General features: G+C 32.1%; 1 protein-coding gene across 2 annotated transcripts; it reads left to right on the top strand.

Annotated features, from left to right (window-relative positions):
• The first annotated feature begins 421 nt into the window (after window positions 1–421).
• On the top strand, window positions 422–17793 carry LOC134231040 (kynureninase-like). 2 transcript variants are annotated; one of them, XM_062712943.1, is made up of 13 exons: window positions 422–491; window positions 3413–3659; window positions 4188–4308; window positions 10057–10139; window positions 10929–10990; window positions 11180–11251; window positions 12187–12261; window positions 12626–12772; window positions 13043–13141; window positions 13419–13545; window positions 14209–14294; window positions 14659–14982; window positions 15493–17793. In XM_062712943.1, the coding sequence occupies exons 2-13, from the start codon at window positions 3419–3421 to the stop codon at window positions 15616–15618; spliced, it is 1563 nt and encodes a 520-aa protein (XP_062568927.1). In that variant the 5' UTR covers window positions 422–491; window positions 3413–3418; the 3' UTR covers window positions 15619–17793. The 2 variants fall into 2 exon arrangements, with proteins under 2 accessions (XP_062568927.1, XP_062568926.1); XM_062712942.1 differs by lacking the exon at window positions 422–491 and adding an exon at window positions 545–669.
• Window positions 17794–19004: the final 1211 nt, after the last annotated feature.

The following is a 19004-nucleotide window of genomic DNA, read 5'->3' as shown; positions in this document are numbered from 1 at the left end:
TTGTATTCGTATGTAAGGGTATAATTGTTAACAATTAACATTGCCAGAGATCAATCTCCAATTCTTTATAACAAAACACTAATTTATCAAATTGTACGTTCTCCTCTCTACCTACTGTGTTAGATATAATATACCGCAGTAAAATTCAATTGAAAATATATTTAATTACTTTTTATAATTTAAATTTATTTTTATGAATTAGGTACCAGTGGAAGAATAATTATCTTATCTTGGTTATCTCAATTTTTTCAAATTAAAAGAATATCATGTGTCTTTTAAACATGTTTAATTTGTGCTATCCAATAAATCATGGAAATCCCCGACATTAGAAGTAGGAAAAATTCACTTTCAATGTTTATAAATAATTTAGCTCTTCTATCAATGAAGACATATTTTTGATCGGGATCGGCTTACCCCAAGAATGTCAAGGTTGCAGAACATGCATTATTAGACCTGTTGACTGAATTCTATTTTGATTTGATATCTGAAAGGTATTTGTGAAAACAATGTTTATTACTCCTTGTTATGTTTATGTATATCATAACTTAAGTTAATATAAAGCAGAAAAAGTTGCCCAGGGTCCGAGTTGTTAGCCAATCAGATTGCGCGATTGTCACACACCTTTAAATCTATAACGAAGAGAAAAACAGGACGGTCATAGAATTTAAGGTAATGGACCTACGATATAGGTAGGGGTCAGTTTGGGAGATGGATATAAGGATATATAATTCTATTCATCAGCTGTGTAAATTTAATTTTGTTTAAAGTTCTATTTACGAAAATGTCAAAAGAAAGGGTTTGTCATGAGGTAAACAACTGGGAAAACGTCGTCAATTAACAATGTTGTGGTTATAATATTATGATGTAAAGGGCCAGTATAATATAAATAATCTGCAGTTTGGTCTACAATATACTTATGGAAGGATCAAGTACCTGATCAGAAGTAGAAAATGAGAAATAGCCAATATATGCTCAATTTTGTCTAATGAGTAAAATAAGTAACAGGAAGAGGGAAATTGAGTCTTATTGAGATGATCGACTTATCAGAGACTCTTTTAGCCTGGTTCCCTGTCCCTGTTTTGCTTTGTATACTCCGCATCACTAGGGCCAGGTGGAGTACAATGGATTTAGGGCGAATCTGCCCTGAATCTTAGCCCATTGTGACGTTGAATATGGCTGCGCTTCCGGTAAAGACGTTCATTGTGACGTCGTATTTTTCTACGTTGTCGACGTAATGTGTCATTGTTACGTCGATATTTATTTCCGTGGTTAACGGCAACGGCTCAAAAACCCACGATTTAGCGCGCATTGTTCTGACCAATCAAAGGAAAGCATATAATGTAATCCACCTGGCTCTCCTGCCTTGGCAAGGATGAGCCAGGGGACCAGGCTAAGACTCTTTCTCCCCTCCCCCCTCCCCCCTCCCCCAACTTATACAGGATCTCTCTGAGCTGAGCTATATTAGTGACAAATTAACTTCTGTTACTGCTACATTCCTCCATCCATGGATCACTGTAAAGTCAGACAGGTGAATGATGTGATCGAGTCACTATATAGGCTGTGGGGCAATTGATCTTGGATGGACTTATTTTAGTTCTCAAACTCACTATGCCACTATATTATATATAATTTCTTTTTGTATAAGTGAGACCAAGTTCAAGTGAGCACATCTAAGTTTTATGACCCCTGAGCCAGAAGATATGAAAATATCTAATTTGATGCTGATTGGGTACATTAGCTGTTAGCTCATAGGTCAAGCACCTACAGAATTAAGAGTGGTCCTATGCTCAAATTCTGGTCTATTGATACTTTATATTTCCTCACCTCTTATGTTTGGTGCCCAACAACAAATCCCACAGGGAGTTTTAAGAAGTGTCTTTATATACCTACATGAGGTTTTCATGTAGAAATGAAACTGCAAGGAAAAGGAGAAAAGCATGTAACAGCTAGAGCCTTGGGTTCATCATGTTGGTTTCTCATACAGTGGTAGACCAGGAGATTGTTGGTTCGAGTCCAAGTCTGGCCAACACTTTTTTCTTGCCTAGCTGCTGTTATCCTTTGCATGCAGGTCTAATAAAAGATCTGAATTGTCTCAATTGATATTAACTCTCTAAAGGCTATAGAGTGGCAATATGCAAAAGTAGGTCAAACTCCAAGGTCAAGGTCAATTAGTTAATTAAATATGATGGTTCCCAAAGGTAGTTCTTGCCCCAAGGAATGCACATGATTGAAGTATATGAAAGCCTTAAAACCCGTAATCAGTCAAAGTACCAGATAGGGTTGAGTAAGTCATATCAAGAGAAACATATTACTCAGGTGACTGCCAAGGTCCAGGGGCCTATTACATGTACTTTTATAAATCAGTTGAGATTTTGTACATGTGTTGGTCCACAAGGGGCCTTATGCATCCAGAGATTTTTGTAGGCTATCTAGGCACATTCTCCTAACAATATTGTGGACTTCAGTGTCCAATGTAGGGAAAACTTGATTTAGGACTGCAGATTTGAATTTCAACTCTCTGCATTTCGGTATGTATATCCTGAAGATGTGTAATCTATCACTTCTATTTTAAAACTCTTAGTTCTTAGATAAAGCCTTGGAAATTCAAAAACAGGTCATCGTGACCTACATCGTGGTTAACAGACTAGCTATGAGAATCCAAGATGCAGCACCACAAAGTTTAATGGTTCATTTCAGATAAAGGCTTAAAATTCCTATTAAAAAAAGCAGTTTATTGTGACTTTTATACCATAAGATGCATCAATTGACAAAATCTGATGATACAATGAACTCTCTTATTAATTGAATTATTAAGATTTACTTAAAATTCCACAAGTAGGTTCAGATATGGCCCATATTCCAAAGAGTTGATGCATTCTGCAAAAATGATAATCTTTTTAGCTAACTGAATTTGTCCAAATTTTGAGAAAGTCTTCATTGTATCATTGTAAATTGTCTTTAGTTACTTGAATTTGTTGTTTGAGAGCACCAATGGAACAAAAAGAAAAATTAATCATTGCAAAGCTCCTTTCCCCTAATAAATTCCCTGCACAAAAAATCATGACAATGTAGGTCTTTACTTGATAATTCTTGGCCAGACAGTAGCTCAACTAATTTAAAAACAGAGAAAAGTTATCATTAATGACATATTACATGAGTATTTATGAGTGTATCATTGCAAACTAAGTTTTACAGTAATCAAGAGTTTTTCAATAATTTTGAAGAGAAGAGGGAGATTTTTCCATTTGAAGAGGCTATTTTAAAAATTAAGTGAAATTTTTCAATGTTAGATGTTGTGTGATCACAAATCTAGTTGATTATTGCATCAAAAAATCAATCCTGCTCCCCTTTTTCAAATCCTTGACCTATACATGATATTGATGGCACTCATGTGTTATGACTTTTTTTATAGACAAGCATGGCCCAAGTTCTAAATGAAAGACCAGGAAATTTAATGAATGGCACAGAAGTTCCAAGTTCCAAAAAGATGCTGAATGGAATTAAGATGCCCCACCCTAGGGACAGTTTGGAGAAGATTGCCGCCGACCAGGGACTTAAATTAACGGACAGGAAGTTCGCGGAGTACATGGACAGTATTGACTCATTGAGGCACCTTAGGGAGGACTTTTGTTATCCAAAGATGAAGGACTTACCAAAGAGTAAACATTTTCTTATTATTATATAGATGTTTATTTGTCCTTCTGATATTAATTTCTTTTATTTATTCATTTTTTTTTTGATAAAGTTAATTTGATAAACTTTTCATGTCACATTTAATAGGAATATATCAGAGATAGACTTTAACTTAGCCTACAGGGCTAGTGTCTTGAATTTCCTTTTAGCAATTATTGAAATACTTGTTGAGGGGAAAGGGATTCCGTAGAGTAGCCCCCCCAACCCAACCCCCTCATTTTTTCAAGCAGTTGGAGTTGTATGAGGGGTCTTCTAAACAGAATCAGAATTTAAAACACAAGGGTGATGAAGAAACACACTGATAAGCTGTAAGAATCAAATGCTTCCCCCCCCCCCCCAAAAAAAAAAATAAATAAAATTTGACTTTTAATTAAAGTATGTGTGGAGTATAAGATTATTATTTTTAGACCCTTAATGTTTTTATGCTTTAGCTGATATTTGTTTTTCTTGAGCTGATTTTTCTTTTTCTTTAGCTGATTTTTCTTTTTCTCCAGCCGATTTAAGCCTTGTGGACCCAGAGGAAGACTGTGTATATTTCTGTGGAAATTCCCTCGGACTCTGTCCAAAAAAGTTCCGAGAATACACACTTGTCGAGGTTAACAAGTGGGAAAAAAGGTGAGTATTTTACTTTGTGATTGTTAAAAGCATATTGCATTTTGAAAAAAATTGCATATTTAGCTTTTCTTTTAATTTTGATGAATTTGAAATATTAAATAAATAAAATTACTAAATTATGTTATGCAAGTTTTACTTTTCAAAAAATGCATTAATTTAGTTACCTTTTTATATGGGTAAAATGTATCCAGTAAAACATGATTCTGCAAAAGGCATATTTACATTCCAAATATTTTTACTCAGAAAATGTTTGGAGAGCATCAACATTTGATACACCACATCACAGACAGAGATGTTAGAATGTTGTCTTGAACTATATTTTGACGTTACAAGGACTGGACAGAATAAGCAAAATATTAAATTTACACTCACATTGACGGATATTCTGTACGTGTACTTAAAAAAGCGGACTTCATATTTTTCAGCTTCGGCGCAGACAATCCTGGACTAATTTATGAATACCACTAAAAAATAATTTATAAATACAATATACATCTTGGAAGTGTGTAGTGCTAATTCATGCATACATCAATAACTGAATGCCCAGTGATTGCGCTAAATTTTGAGTTTAAAATGTTAAATTGAAGGAACAAGCCCCTTTACAAGGAGGGATAATTTAAAAAAGACAGAAACAGGGTGAGGTCATTAAAAAACTTCTTCTCAAGAATCACTGGGCCAGAAAAGCCGAACTACAGGTTCAAAGTTAATCAGGTGAGCATTATGGCCCATGGTGTTGAAATAGTGTTGAAATTAGGAATGGAACCATCAGTCTCCAAATATAAGCAATCCAGAGTTCCTTTTTCTTCATATCTGCCCAGGAAAGAACCATGACCCTTTAATTTAAGAAAGTTGAATCTATTCACCTTGGGATATTTTTTGCCAAGTTTAGTTGATTATACACAGGAGTTCACGTATTGGTATTACATATTTTTTTTATTTACTGAAAATTTCGGTAAAATTGATAGGTACACAAACTCCTGTGGTTGATATTAGCCATTGGTGATGTGAATTTATTTAATAAGTTATCAACACACAGTATGGTATTAAAGATATCCTCTACCCTAATGTTAAGATGATATTTTGATATTGATTTGTTTTATAAACAATTAAGAAAGAAAAATGTACATCACTGGGTTATTATTTGACCATTTCTAAAAATGCCTTAATATTTCCAAAATGCAGATTTCAAAAAAAAAAAAAAAAAAAAAAAACAATAGAAAAAAACTGAAAAGTTAATTAATTGTGCGAAATCTCTCCTAATTAGGTGATTTAGATATTAATTTAATAATAATTTTAAAAATTTAGAAAATGAATACTCCATCCAGGGTTCAGTAGTATGTATCCCATTGGAATCTATTAAGGCTTTGCTGATAATCAGTGTTTTGAATTTATATTTTTTTATGTAAAATTTTAAAGAAAGGGTCATTAAACATTAGAATGGAGTAATTTTACAGCTGAAAATCTTTTATCCTTCCCGTATACATGTGTGTATGAATGGTAAATGTCAAATTTTTCTAAAAACTTTCAACTGCCTACAGCTGTGAAGAGATATTTTTAAATGCTAAATTAGATGCATACTATAATGTAGTTTGGTATAGTGTAGTGTTTCCATGTAAAATCTGACATAGGATAAATTTTGACCTCTCTTGAAATAGAATAAAATGACTCTATTAATAAAACATGAGGGAGGTTTTGGTACATGTCCTTACTGGTATTTTTAAAGTTTGAGTCAGATTGTTCTTGCAGAATAAAAAAAAAAAGAAAGCTTTTTCAATTTTTAAAGATTTTGTTTTAAAATTCCAATCAATTTAATATAAAAATTTATGTGAATTTATGTTCAAATTATCTGTCATATATTGTTCATATCGTTTTGTGCCTGTGCCATAGGTATGATTTGTTTGGAGTGGGGAAGGGGACATAATCTCGATTATGCTTGACCCATCATATTTATATAAAGATGCATGATATTCAGTGCATTTAAAAACTCTGCACATTAAAGAACTACGAACTCTAACTCTTGATTCCCGCCTACATTTTGCACCCATTAAATTCAATTTTAATGGCAATTTATATAGCCATTAAATCTTTCTTCAATACAAGGAACAGTTCTATGGTAATTGATTGATCATTTTATTTCCAGCGCTAGATAGTAAATAATCATTAATTCCAGCTCTTGAAAAAAGGGGGGTAGGCGATATTTTCTGGTGAAATCGAACTTTCAAGAATCGCCATATTTTGAAATAGTCTTAAATATCATAAAATGTATCTCATATCTTTTCTTATGTTTTATGCAAATAAATAAAACATATATAAATAAATAAAATACAATTATTTAGTTGTAAATAGCTTTAAAATTGGTGAAAAATCAGCATTTTTTTCGTTTTTTGTCTATAAACATGTGTTCCCCCCCGTGAAACACAAAAAGCTTTGGCATGAATTTGTAAATTGACAGTCCATATTACCTGTAAAAAGGAATTTTTGTTTCACGGGGGGGAAAGATGTTTTAAAAATATTTTCCATTTTCCGTTGATTTCTATAGTGAAAAACACAAGTTTAACCAAAATTATAGAGTTATCTCTCTTTAGTATCCCAAATAAGTAACGTTTTATGAAAATTCATATAAATATCTATAAAAATATTGAAAATCATTCGAATATGTTAAATTTTGAGAATTGACTTAGAGGTAGGCGGGAGAACAATGCTATCGTTCGTGGTTCTTTGGAATAACTTAAGCCAAAGAAAAAGCTGAACTAATTTTTGAAAAGTTTATATTAATTTATGTTCAAATGTCTGTTAAATGAATGTGTGCTAGCTTTTTTATATGCATGATACAAATAAACTATGTCAGATTCTGACAGGTTAACATTCGCTACAGTTCAAGGCTTTCACGTGCTAGCTACGTGTGAGGGACAGGCATGTTTTCTATTGTTTGTTTTTATGACATCACATTTACCTGAGCAAAAGGGTCAAATTCTAATGTCAAATAAAGAGCTTAGTGTAAAAGAGCAAATTTTGAAATAAAACATATTTCTAATACATAAAGAATGATCTGAATGATTTAAGAGGCAGAATCTGCAAATTCTGGGAAATCTAGAAATTGTGCAAAGACTTTAGTTAACCATGCTAGTTTGAAAATTATTCTTTCTTATCATTTGATTTGTTATAAAACACTGCTACTCTCTGAATAATGAAACTATGTCCACTAGTGCAATAGCTAGAACTCAGAAAACATCAACATTGCTTGACAAGGGGTGATATTTAAAAAAAAATATGCAGAATCTCTGCGCCTGCTCTTCAATTTGATTTTTATTTGTATAAAACATACAGTATATATATATATAGCATAATAAAACTGCATTATAGTTTGAGGGTAACATTTAAATTTTCGCTCCTTGAAAACCATTGCCAACTTCTCTGTACTGCAGTTGACAGAGGTTTTTGTAGGTGAAAGTTTTCAGTTATTCTCAACTATAATACACAGAATTTATATACTAGTATATTCATTTAGCAAAAGTCAGAAATTTTTTTTAAATCTGTCATATGTGTAAAGTGGGTACACTAAAGTTGCTACCAGAGCGCAATTAAGGTGTAATGTGTATGAGAAAGCTACAAAGAAATGATTAAAATATTTCTGAGAAGGTATTCCTGACACATTGTAATATATACATTGCTTAGATGAAAAAATGATTTTTTTATAGGAAACTTTCATATAAAATTGCAGCAAAGTAATGGATTAAAGAGAATTCTAAATCAGTTACAAACTATACCAGTCTACAATGGTGTTAATATCTCCAGTTCCTTCCAAAGTAAAATTTATTGTGCATGTATGATTTAGAGCAGAAATGCACAGTTCAATGCTTCTTGATTAAGCTGGAAGGGTATGAATAATTTATAAGCAATTTCAACATTAATAACCAATGATTCAGCTGATATTTAGATTTTACATAGAAAGAAGTTGATGCTAGTTCAAGGAAAAAATAACAAAGTTTCAGGTGGATATTTGGAATAAGATAAAAGGTGTGGGCTGTATAGGTTTAAAAATACATGTACTTCATCAATTGCAAAGACAGCAAAAATCAGAGTGAAAAGATTCAAAATTTTGCACTTTTTTGACTATATATAATATTATTTGGTTGAAGTTAAATGTATTGGTTAAATTAAAAGTACAAATGTTAAAGAGCGAAAAAAAATCTTCATGCATTATGCAGTACATCCCTTGAGAGTTTTATGGGTATAGCTATGTACAAAGGTCTATGTAAGATAAACTAAACCGATAGTTCTTTTTTTGTCACCCCATGGCAAACAGATTGAAATTTAACCAAGTATAATCTACATTTATTTTGGGTCAAGTCTTTTTTTCAAAGATAGTCCAACTGACCTTTCTTTAAACACATTCAGAACATTAAATTTCTGTTTTATGACCAACAGAACATAACACATATTTTAAATACTTTATACTTATATTTTGATAAAAATAACTTTTTCCAGTAAGTATTACACTTACAAGTACTACACTTGAATGAAATTATTGGTAGAGCAAATACTTTTTAGTAAGATTAAGCAATTTATCAATATTTGTACTTACGTAAGCAGGGAAATTGTTGAATTCAGAGGTTCTTTTTCCACAGCTTGAAGCTCTGTAGGTTAAGTAATGCATATTAGAGATCAGTTAAACACATAAATCTCCCTTGTTATAGGAAATCAGTCTTTGGCTGACGGGGGAATCTCTGTTGATTTTCCTGACTGCGTTTATTGACCTCATGGTTTTACAGGTAAACGCACTGACCTCAGGTGAAAATTTCTACCTGACTGACACCCCTAGGGCCCACTGGGGTTGTTCAAGCAAAGCTTTTTTTTTGGTTGAATAATGGTGAAATGATCATCATGTGATCCAAGTTTTATACAAGGTCACTGCCGGTTTATATAACTATTTTGTATAAGGCATCTCTGTGTCTATATAGAACTCCTACATCCTTATTTGTGTTGTCAGATATAAATTACAATTAAATCATTGTTTTATCACTTTAATTCACTGCTGATGCATTTTGAATACTGCTTCCTTGTTCACTTTTATGAAGTGTATTAAATATACGGACTTAGATTATTATGATGCTTTTATAAATTATATATGTTCCAATAATAACTGAACCATGACCAATGAATGTAACTTGAATTGATTTATGAATGTATAATTCAATTATTGGATTTAAAAAAATCTATATAATGTATTTGGCATAGAAAGAAAAGAATAAAAACTGAATGGTACCCATTAGTTCTGGTTTATATACACATGTACTTATAAGGTACATCAGATTCCTTATCTCTGTCACTTTAATTATCAGAACAAGGTTTCATTAATACTTTACACAAAGAAGACCTGATATAATGTACCGATAAAAAAATTTATAACTTAGAAGAGTTTGGTTATTATTCAGAAGACAACTGAGAAATATGACATGAAAAGCACATTATTGATAATGTATGAATACAAGATTATTTTTGACAAAAGGGTGTATCCTGTCCCTTATCTGAAGGTGATTAAGATTTGCAAGTTCAAGGTCATTGTTTTCTGGAGTAAATAATTCTTGCCGTAGTAGAGTATCCAATACTTGGCAATTGGTCCAAAGATATATGATTCTCAGACTGATGTAGCTTTATTCAAATGTTAGTGCCTCTTTAATTGCAAATGTTATGATTTTTTTCAGGTTTCTGAGTACAGAATTTAAACGTGTATGTTTCTGTTGACAGGGGAGTTGAGGGTCATACCTCGGGAGACCTACCCTGGGCAGTCTGTGATGAGTTCTTCTGTGAAGACATGGGGAAAATTGTGGGTAAGGCTTCAAAATTACAGAAATTGTTCATTAAAAAAATATTTGTTTGCATATTTTTAATTTCCAGAGTAGATGGAAGTATATTAGTATGATAAAAGAAAAAGGGAAGTGATTTGACAAGCAAAACTTTACCCTTGGTCACACTAGCAGCTCACCTGAGCTTTTATATGTCTTATGACTGAAAATTATCTGTTGTCCATCATGGTCTGTCCTTGTGATAAACTTTTCGAATTCTTAAATTCTTCAGAACCACAAGAACAATGACCAAACTTACATCAAATCGTCGTTGGGTAAATGGGATTAAGTGTTTAGGTATATGATCTAAAAAATCTTATGCATCACTGGGCCAGTTTAGATGAAACTAAATATGAAGGCCTTCTGCATCTTGCAGAAATTGTGGCCAACTGGGTTTGTTGAATTCACAACATGAGATCAAATTTATATATAGGAAATTAAAAAAAAAACTTCTTGAAAATAGCTTGTTCGTTTTTAGTCATTGTAATATGCAAGCAGTATGCAATATGAACTGCAGGTGAAACTTCCTTTTATTATTATTATGAGCTACATTCTCATCAGAGACACTTTTTACCACTGTGAATATTTGTTTTCAAAATTATATTCAATATGAAATAAATTTGGTCATAATAAACACTTGCATATAAATATGTACATGTATTCGATCTGTTTAAGTGTAATGTGAAAAATTTACATAAGATTAATTACATTGCTACATGTATAGTGTCAAAATATCATTATACATGATTATACATTACAATTTATGATGAATAGGAGCTAAGAAAGAGGAAATTGCTGTTATGAATGGACTGACAGTTAACCTCCACTTACAACTGGTATGGCTTTTTTGCACTTGTGTTTCATATCACCATTTACATATGACATTTTTGTACTCATTCAATATAACTGTAGAAATTTTATGTCAAACTTTGTCATAACACAAATGAAATATTTTTTAATTACCCTTATTTACATTTGTGATCGGGACAATAATCAGTTTATGATTTGAAGGTTTGATATTGCAGATTTCATTTTATCGGCCAACACCTACAAGATACAAAATCCTGATAGAAAGCAAAGCTTTTCCTTCAGATCATGTAAGTTCTGGGTTCTACCATTTTTGTAGTCCTTACCAAGTTCAGAAAAAAAACTACTAAAGTGGACCGATTTGTAAGTTATTTGAGTGGTGTCTCTTTTATGCACACCATACAATAAAGGATTTTTTTTTCCTTTAAGCAAAAAGTCAATGAATGTTAAATGAAAGGATTACATGTATTAACTTTCATACTGTTTGAATAATAGGAAAGTGTTTTCTTACCATAGAAACCCTTTGACTCATTTCAGAATTGATACCTCAAAGATTCTTGATATAATGTTGTTACTATGACTTGGCATTATGCTGTTACTATGGCTTGGTATTTTTCTGTTACTATTACAAGGTATTATGTTGTTACACTGACTTGGCATTATGTTGTTACTATGACTCGGTATTATGGTGTTACTAAGTTTGGCACTTACGACTATGACGTTACTAAGATTTGGCACTTATGACTAAGGTATGAGAAGGTATTATGCTGTTACTATGACTTGGTATTATGCTGTTACTATGACTTGGCATTATGTTGTTACTATGACTTGGCATTATGTTGTTACTATGACTTGGCATTATGCTGTTACTATGACTCGGTATCATGCTGTTACTATGACTTGGTATTATGCTGTTACAATCTCTTGGTATGACTTGGTATTACGCTGTTACTATGACTTGGTATTATGCTGTTACTATGACTTGGTATTATGCTGTTACTATGACTAGGTATTATGTTGTTACACTGACTTCGTATTATGCTGTTACTATGACCTAGTATTATGCTGTTACTATGACTAGGTATTATGCTGTTACTATGGCTTTGTATTATTCTGTTATTTTGACTGGGTATTATTCTGTTATCATTACTTGGTATTATGCTGTTACTATGTCTTGGCATTTTTCTGTTACTATGACATAGTATTATGCTGTTTATGATTGCAGTATGCTGTAGAGAGTCAGATAGAACTCCATGGATATGACCCCAAAACAGCCATGATATTGATGGAACCAAGAGAGGTGGGTGCATTCATTCTGCATCATTTTGATCTTCCGCTATTATGTCATAGCCTCCAACAGAGACAAAGAATACATCATGATTAACTGAACAAAAATTGAATGTTTTAGATTGAATATGGAATTTATTGTACTACTGGAATAAGATGTCATAAAAAGTTTTACTCATTCTTTGCAGTTGTAAAAATATAAATGATAAAAATGTTATCTCACTCTTGAAAAAAATTCCATATCAAACTACAAAATATTGAACATCATTGATGTCTTCTATCAATCATTTATCATTGTTTGTTTGTTTTTATTGAAAAATAACTTATTTTAAAGAGTTTGGCTTGTATCAGTCATTTTATAACTTTGTTTGTTTTAGGGGGAATTACTTATTCATACAGAGGATATTCTGTCTAAGATTGAGGAGGAAGGGGACTCCATTGCAGTGATTTGTCTCAGCGGTACACAGTACTACACGGGACAGGTGTTTGATATCCCCACTATCACCAAAGCAGGACAACAAAAGGTATGGCAGGATTTTCCAGGAAACAGTGCAAAAAGATATGCAGAAGACTTAAGCTAGTTGAAGGATAAAGAGACTTTGATTCTATTACTGAGGAAAAAATTCTCCAGGATGTCCAAAGAAACATCCAAACAAATATGATTGTAAAGCTGTTTTGTTAAAATATTAAGTTTTATAGCAACAGACCTTTTCTTCTCATGAGCTTCCAAAGATTTGACAAGGTTAAATTTTTATTTGTTTCAGTACAAATTTTGTCACTCATTTCCTTTGTAGGGTTGTTATGTTGGATGGGATCTTGCACATGCAGCTGGAAATGTGGAGCTGAAACTGCATGACTGGGGTGTAGATTTTGCTTCTTGGTGCACTTACAAAGTAGGTCATTGATACACAATGAGAGAGAGAGAGAGAGAGAGAGATATTTTAGTACTGTACCAGTCAAAGCTTTTAAAAATCATGAAATTTGCGTTTAACCTTAAACCTTAACAGTTTTAGTGAACTTGACACATACTGTATTGATGTGTCTGTTCAATAGGTAATCTGTAGGAAGGTATCGGTAGATAAATTTTATCTAGTAAAACACAGATTTTAGGATATTTTACTGTACCTAAGCAATGTTGGTCCACAACACAAATGACATGTTATTTTGCAGTACCTAAACAGTGGAGCTGGGAGTCTGGCTGGATTTTTCCTTCATGAGAAACACAAGGACAATGATTTCCCCAAACTCAAAGGATGGTGGGGGCACAATTTACAGTCCAGATTTCTGATGGACAACAGTAAGTACACATTTTAGTTTTTTCTCAATACATTCCCTTGCTCCTGCCAGAAGATTACAGATAAACAAGTTTTATTGGCATTTAATTACCATATTTGGCTGAATAAAATATGCACTTTTTCGGAATTCCCCTAGTATACTTTTTTTGTGAGAAATTGGTGCATAATTTGCACCTCAGTGGGATTTTTACTGTTTTTTTTCTTTCAGGAGAAACAAGAACTGTTCAAAAGTTATGTCAAAGTTTTTTTTTTTTAGAAATAGGTCATACTCAAAGGTCAAAATTGTATATATCTAAGAAAGGTCTTGTCACAAGGAACACACTTGTGGAATTTGAAAGTCATAGTACGGATAGCTTAGTAGTTGTGGGTCATCAACCTTCCAAACTATGAGGATTGTATTTGTTAAAAAAAAGTAAAATGTACCAAAGAAGCATTAAAGCTGCTCTTCTGACAAATAAATGTACAGGCACTTTTTATTTACATGTATGTTGGCAAATACTAAGAGCTTAATTTTAAAATAATAGAATATGTATTAAATTCTTAAGTACAGTTTGCTAAAATCATAATACTCTCAAAGGGTGTTCCACAGTAATTGGTCTCAATTTCCAATGCTTATGAAAATATAAAAGTTTTCAGTTGATCAAAATAATGCCTTTATTTCCCAGACTGGAGCCCATACTCTGGAGCCCTACAGTACAGACTCTCAAACACTCCGGGATTTCTGGCTCCATCAATCAAAGCCAGTTTAGAAGTAAGTTATTATATTCCCAATGAATGTCATGGGTGAAACTGGAATCACCATTTTTGTCTGTAGACTTTTTTTTGGTCCAGAGATGTTATCTTTAACATTTTTTCCTAACATTTTACAAATAATTTTGAGTTTTGAGGTTGTGCACCTAGTATTTTAATATTTAATTTAAAGAAAAAGATACATTTACAACTTTTTAAAGGTTTTATTGTTTGAATTTTAATCATACTTTACACAAATGCTGACCAGAGGGTATGTCATGACCTTGACATTAGTATTTTTTTTTCAATATGTTTGATAAGAAAAGAGTAAATTTTAAGTCAGGCCTATTACTTTGTTATGAAAAAGGATTGGATTCTTTGAACAGGTTTTCAACAAGACCAGCATGCAGGAGCTTCGAGCCAAATCCTTACTTTTAACTGGTTACCTGGAGACCCTGATAAATCTGAAGTACGGACAACAGAATGGGGAACACAATGGGGTACAGAATGGGGCACACAATGGGGGACTGCTACAGAACGGTCAGAATGGGACACACAATGGGAATGGTCAGGATGTAGAAGACTGGAAACATGTCCACGTAGACATTATTACCCCTTCAGACCCCTCCCAGAGGGGGGCACAGCTCTCCCTGTCCTTCTCTATACCGGTAGTACATGTGTTTGAGGAACTCACCAAAAGAGGAGTTGTGGTAAGTTCTGTAGTAATGTAAATGTATTACATTTAGCGGTGTATTCTATTTAGAGATTTTAGCAGAAAGCAGAGTCCAAAAAATCAAGTACTTCACTAAATTCTTGTAAATCATACATTTATATCTAGCATATTCAGATAGCGCTAAATCAAATCAATGCTAACTTGTTTAAAAAAATAAATTTCTGCCAAATATCTTACACACCAAACATAAAACATTTACAGTAATTTTAAAAATTAACTAAATTGAACAGCAACTGTTCCTTTTCCAATCACTGGAATAGGAAGAATTAGTGAAATGTAAATTATTTTAATAATTTACATTTCACTAATTCTTACTTAAAAGTAACATTTAGATTTGAGAAGTTGTTTCCCATGGTAATGTTAGGCTTTGGATAGATAACAATCCTTCACAAATTTGATGTCAGCCAAGAGCAACTCAGTAAGTACATGTCTTCCAAAAAGGTACAGTAACAAATGATCTAAAATTGTATAATGATTTTGCTTACAGTGCGACGAGAGAAAACCTCATGTGATCCGTATTGCCCCGGCACCACTTTACTGCTCCTTCCTGGACGTATACAGAGGCATGAAATACCTGGATGAGTCCATTCAAGCTGCTGCCAAATATAGCTGATCATGTGACTAGAACAAATGAAATCTTGTCAAAACATCAAAGTGTTATATGATAAAAACACAGTTTTTTTTTAAAATGATTCCAAAACATTTGCCAATGCATTATTCATTTTAAAACATTTATATACAGACATCTTCAAGGAACATAAGATCAAAATTTTATGATACTCAAGCTAATCTCTCACTCTTATTTTTCAACATTTCTGTATACCCCTACTTTCAAATTATGGTACAGAATATCTCATATTATTGTTTTTTGTTTAATAATAATTAGTATTATTGGTATGGTTCACATGTGATATTTTAATTATATAAATGATTATTTGTGTGAAATTGTACTTGTAAAGATTAGGCCTTATGTGAAATATTATTAATTTGGTTATATATGTATGCTTTAATATCAATGTATTGCATGTTAAATATTAACAAATCACAGCTGATTTGATCAAAAAACAACTCCAAGATCTATTTAACTTTCATATAAATTATCATACATGTACATGTAGGTCAAAAGTCAACAGGTGTGATGATAACATAACAAACTATCATATGACATAATAAATCAACATATGACAAAAAATTGACATATGACAAGAAAAGATTAACAAATTACATAAGCCTCATTGCTTGAATTAGCTGAATAGCTTGTAAATTAGAAAAAACATAAAAGGTTTATCAGATGAACTTCAATCTGACAGGCATTAATTGATAGAAACTCTGGCATCCTGTACACAAAGGCCTTCTCCAACATGCAGTTTCTATCAGGAAGACATTTTGATTTTGAAATGGTTCTCTGATGGGAGAATGTTTCCATGATATAATTTATCCAAAAAGAAACTTTCCTACTCATTCACAAATGGTTTGAATTTTAAGTATTTATTAACTTCTGGATTGTCTTTGAAAAATGGATGATTGAAAAATCACACATTGAGGAAAAACTTTGAGTTCTTGGAGATTCAATTTTGTGGATGAATAATTGTTGAGTAGTTATGTATATGATATTTTAATCTCTTGGTGCACTAGAACATGTAGATCTCATCATGCCTCAAAAACAACAAAAAAATAATCCCCCCTCACAAAATAGGCGATTTCACAGTATTTTATTGTTAAGGATTTACACACTTTACCTCATTTGCAAATGATAGAGAATATTTGATGGTTGAGTTGTCTCTGTCTACAAGTGCTTTCCATGTAATATGATTGTTTTATGATTTCCTGTTTTATTACTGTTATTGTTTTGTATATGATTTGATTTTACTTTTTTATTTTTTGTTAATTTACTTTATGTCATCAGTATTCTTGTGCCAGCATAATGAAATACAAATCCTTCACATTTTAATAGTACATATTTACATGTATTATTCAGTTCTTCTTGAGAATATCCATTGTATAAGTATTGTTAAATGTTGTGATTTTTTTTTTATTTCTGTGAAAGTGCTTTAACAATGTGCTTATGCTTTCTAAAAGTTGAATGTTTGCCATTGAAGCAATTTATCCTCATACCAATAAATAGCCACAATCAATGTTTGAAGGTATATTTATACCATATTAGCCAGGAATTTTTATTTACATGCATGCACACATATATATTTGTCTGTTTTTGGTCTTTGGTCTTACTTATCTGTGATTTGGTGAAGACAGTAACATTATTATTACAAAGCTTTTAGGGCTGGGTATTGGCCCGAGATTTCGTATTGCGATATATTGCGATATTTTAAACAGTATTGCGATATGTATTGCAATATTTTTAATTGTAATTAAAATGGGATTTTCTTACTATATTAACTTATTTACATGCAGAATGTACATAACTATGATAAGTGACCAACACGGAAAAAAAATCTTGTTGATTTCATTTAAGTTATGCTCTGAAATGCTCCCTCAAAACAACTTCTGTCTTACTATTTGGCTTAATAACAAACTTTATATTTAATGACAAAATTCCTTAATCTAAGCATATTGCCAATATATCAATATTACAAAATCATATTGCGATACAATATTTTTTGTCATTGTATTGCAATATATTGAAATATCGATATTTTTGCCCAGCCCTAAAAGCTTTATAAACTTTCAAATGTGGTCAAAGATTGTTTTTCAGTATGCATTTAAATTATCTGTAAATGAGTATCATGTACCAAAAATATCCATGAAATAAAATTTTAATATTTATGAATACATATTTTTTTTTTATATAGTTAATTGATGTTTATGGGTCATGTGACTGAAGTTCTCATTGATTGTTTACACTTTAAAACAAGAGGCCCATGACCGCTGCATTTCATTTCCGGAAATCTGCATAGCATTTCTGACATTTTTTTATTTCATTTCCCGACATAATTTTGTTTTCATTTACGGAATTTACCTGTGCGGCAATTTCATGTTTTCCTCATGTAGTAAGTGAAAATGAAATTTTACAATTATTTATTGCAAAATATTGATTAAAACTATATTATACATATATGGATACATGTAGCACTTACTCTAGGTAAAAAGAGTTCAATGAACATACAACTTTTTCACCTCACTTAATGTTCACTAAAATAAATATCAGTGACAGCACCAAACTTATGTCCAAGACACTTGAGATACTCTAATCGAGTGTTTAATCCGGTTGAAAACGCATGTGTTATACTGCTCCACACTGAACTTTATTTTAAACATCTAGTCAATCACTCGAAATTTAATTTAGGTAGTTGCCTGCATTTTCCATTTTCACAGTCGTTTCATTGATAAATTTATAAATAAACTCAGAACTTTGATTTCAATGATTTATTTATTATTTGTATTCCTTTCAATTTTTCATAGGTAAGTCTTCAAGTCTGTTACTAAAGTACTATGATCTGAAAAATGTCGGAAATGAAAACAAAAAAATGTCGGAAATGAAAAGTTGATAATTGCTCAAAATTCCGGAAATGAAATGCAGCCCCCATGACAATGCTCACCGGAGTAACTTTAACCCTTTACTAATTCTTTGGCAGATTAGTTCCCATTCCTTTGTAAAAATCATTTTGGCCCAACCCTAACCAAGGGGGGGGGGGGCTTGATTTGAACAAACCTGAATCTACAAAGCCAGTTTGTGCTTCCTTATCAATTGACATCAGGAGCTTTGCAGTTCTTGAGTAAAAAAAAATTCCAGTATGATCAATTGTAAAATTTTGATTGCATATTGAGACCCAAATCAAGACCCTTGATTTAAAAGAAATGAAACTCCTTCATCCAAGGATACTCTGTGCCAATTTTGATTGAAATTTGCCCAGTAGCTCAAGAGAATTTTTCCAGAAAATTTACAATGACAACAACAGAAATTTTGATCAGAAAAACTTGCCTCTGCTCAGGTGAGCTAAAAACGAGTATCAAATGATAAGTCAGACAATAAACAGACAA

The sequence above is a fragment of the Saccostrea cucullata genome, unplaced genomic scaffold (genome assembly GCF_032062105.1).
Source record: "Saccostrea cucullata isolate Sc308-1 unplaced genomic scaffold, CSIRO_AGI_Scuc_v1 ctg431, whole genome shotgun sequence".
In the NCBI taxonomy this organism is placed as follows: domain Eukaryota; kingdom Metazoa; phylum Mollusca; class Bivalvia; order Ostreida; family Ostreidae; genus Saccostrea; species Saccostrea cuccullata.
This window is presented reverse-complemented; position numbering and strand designations above follow the sequence as displayed.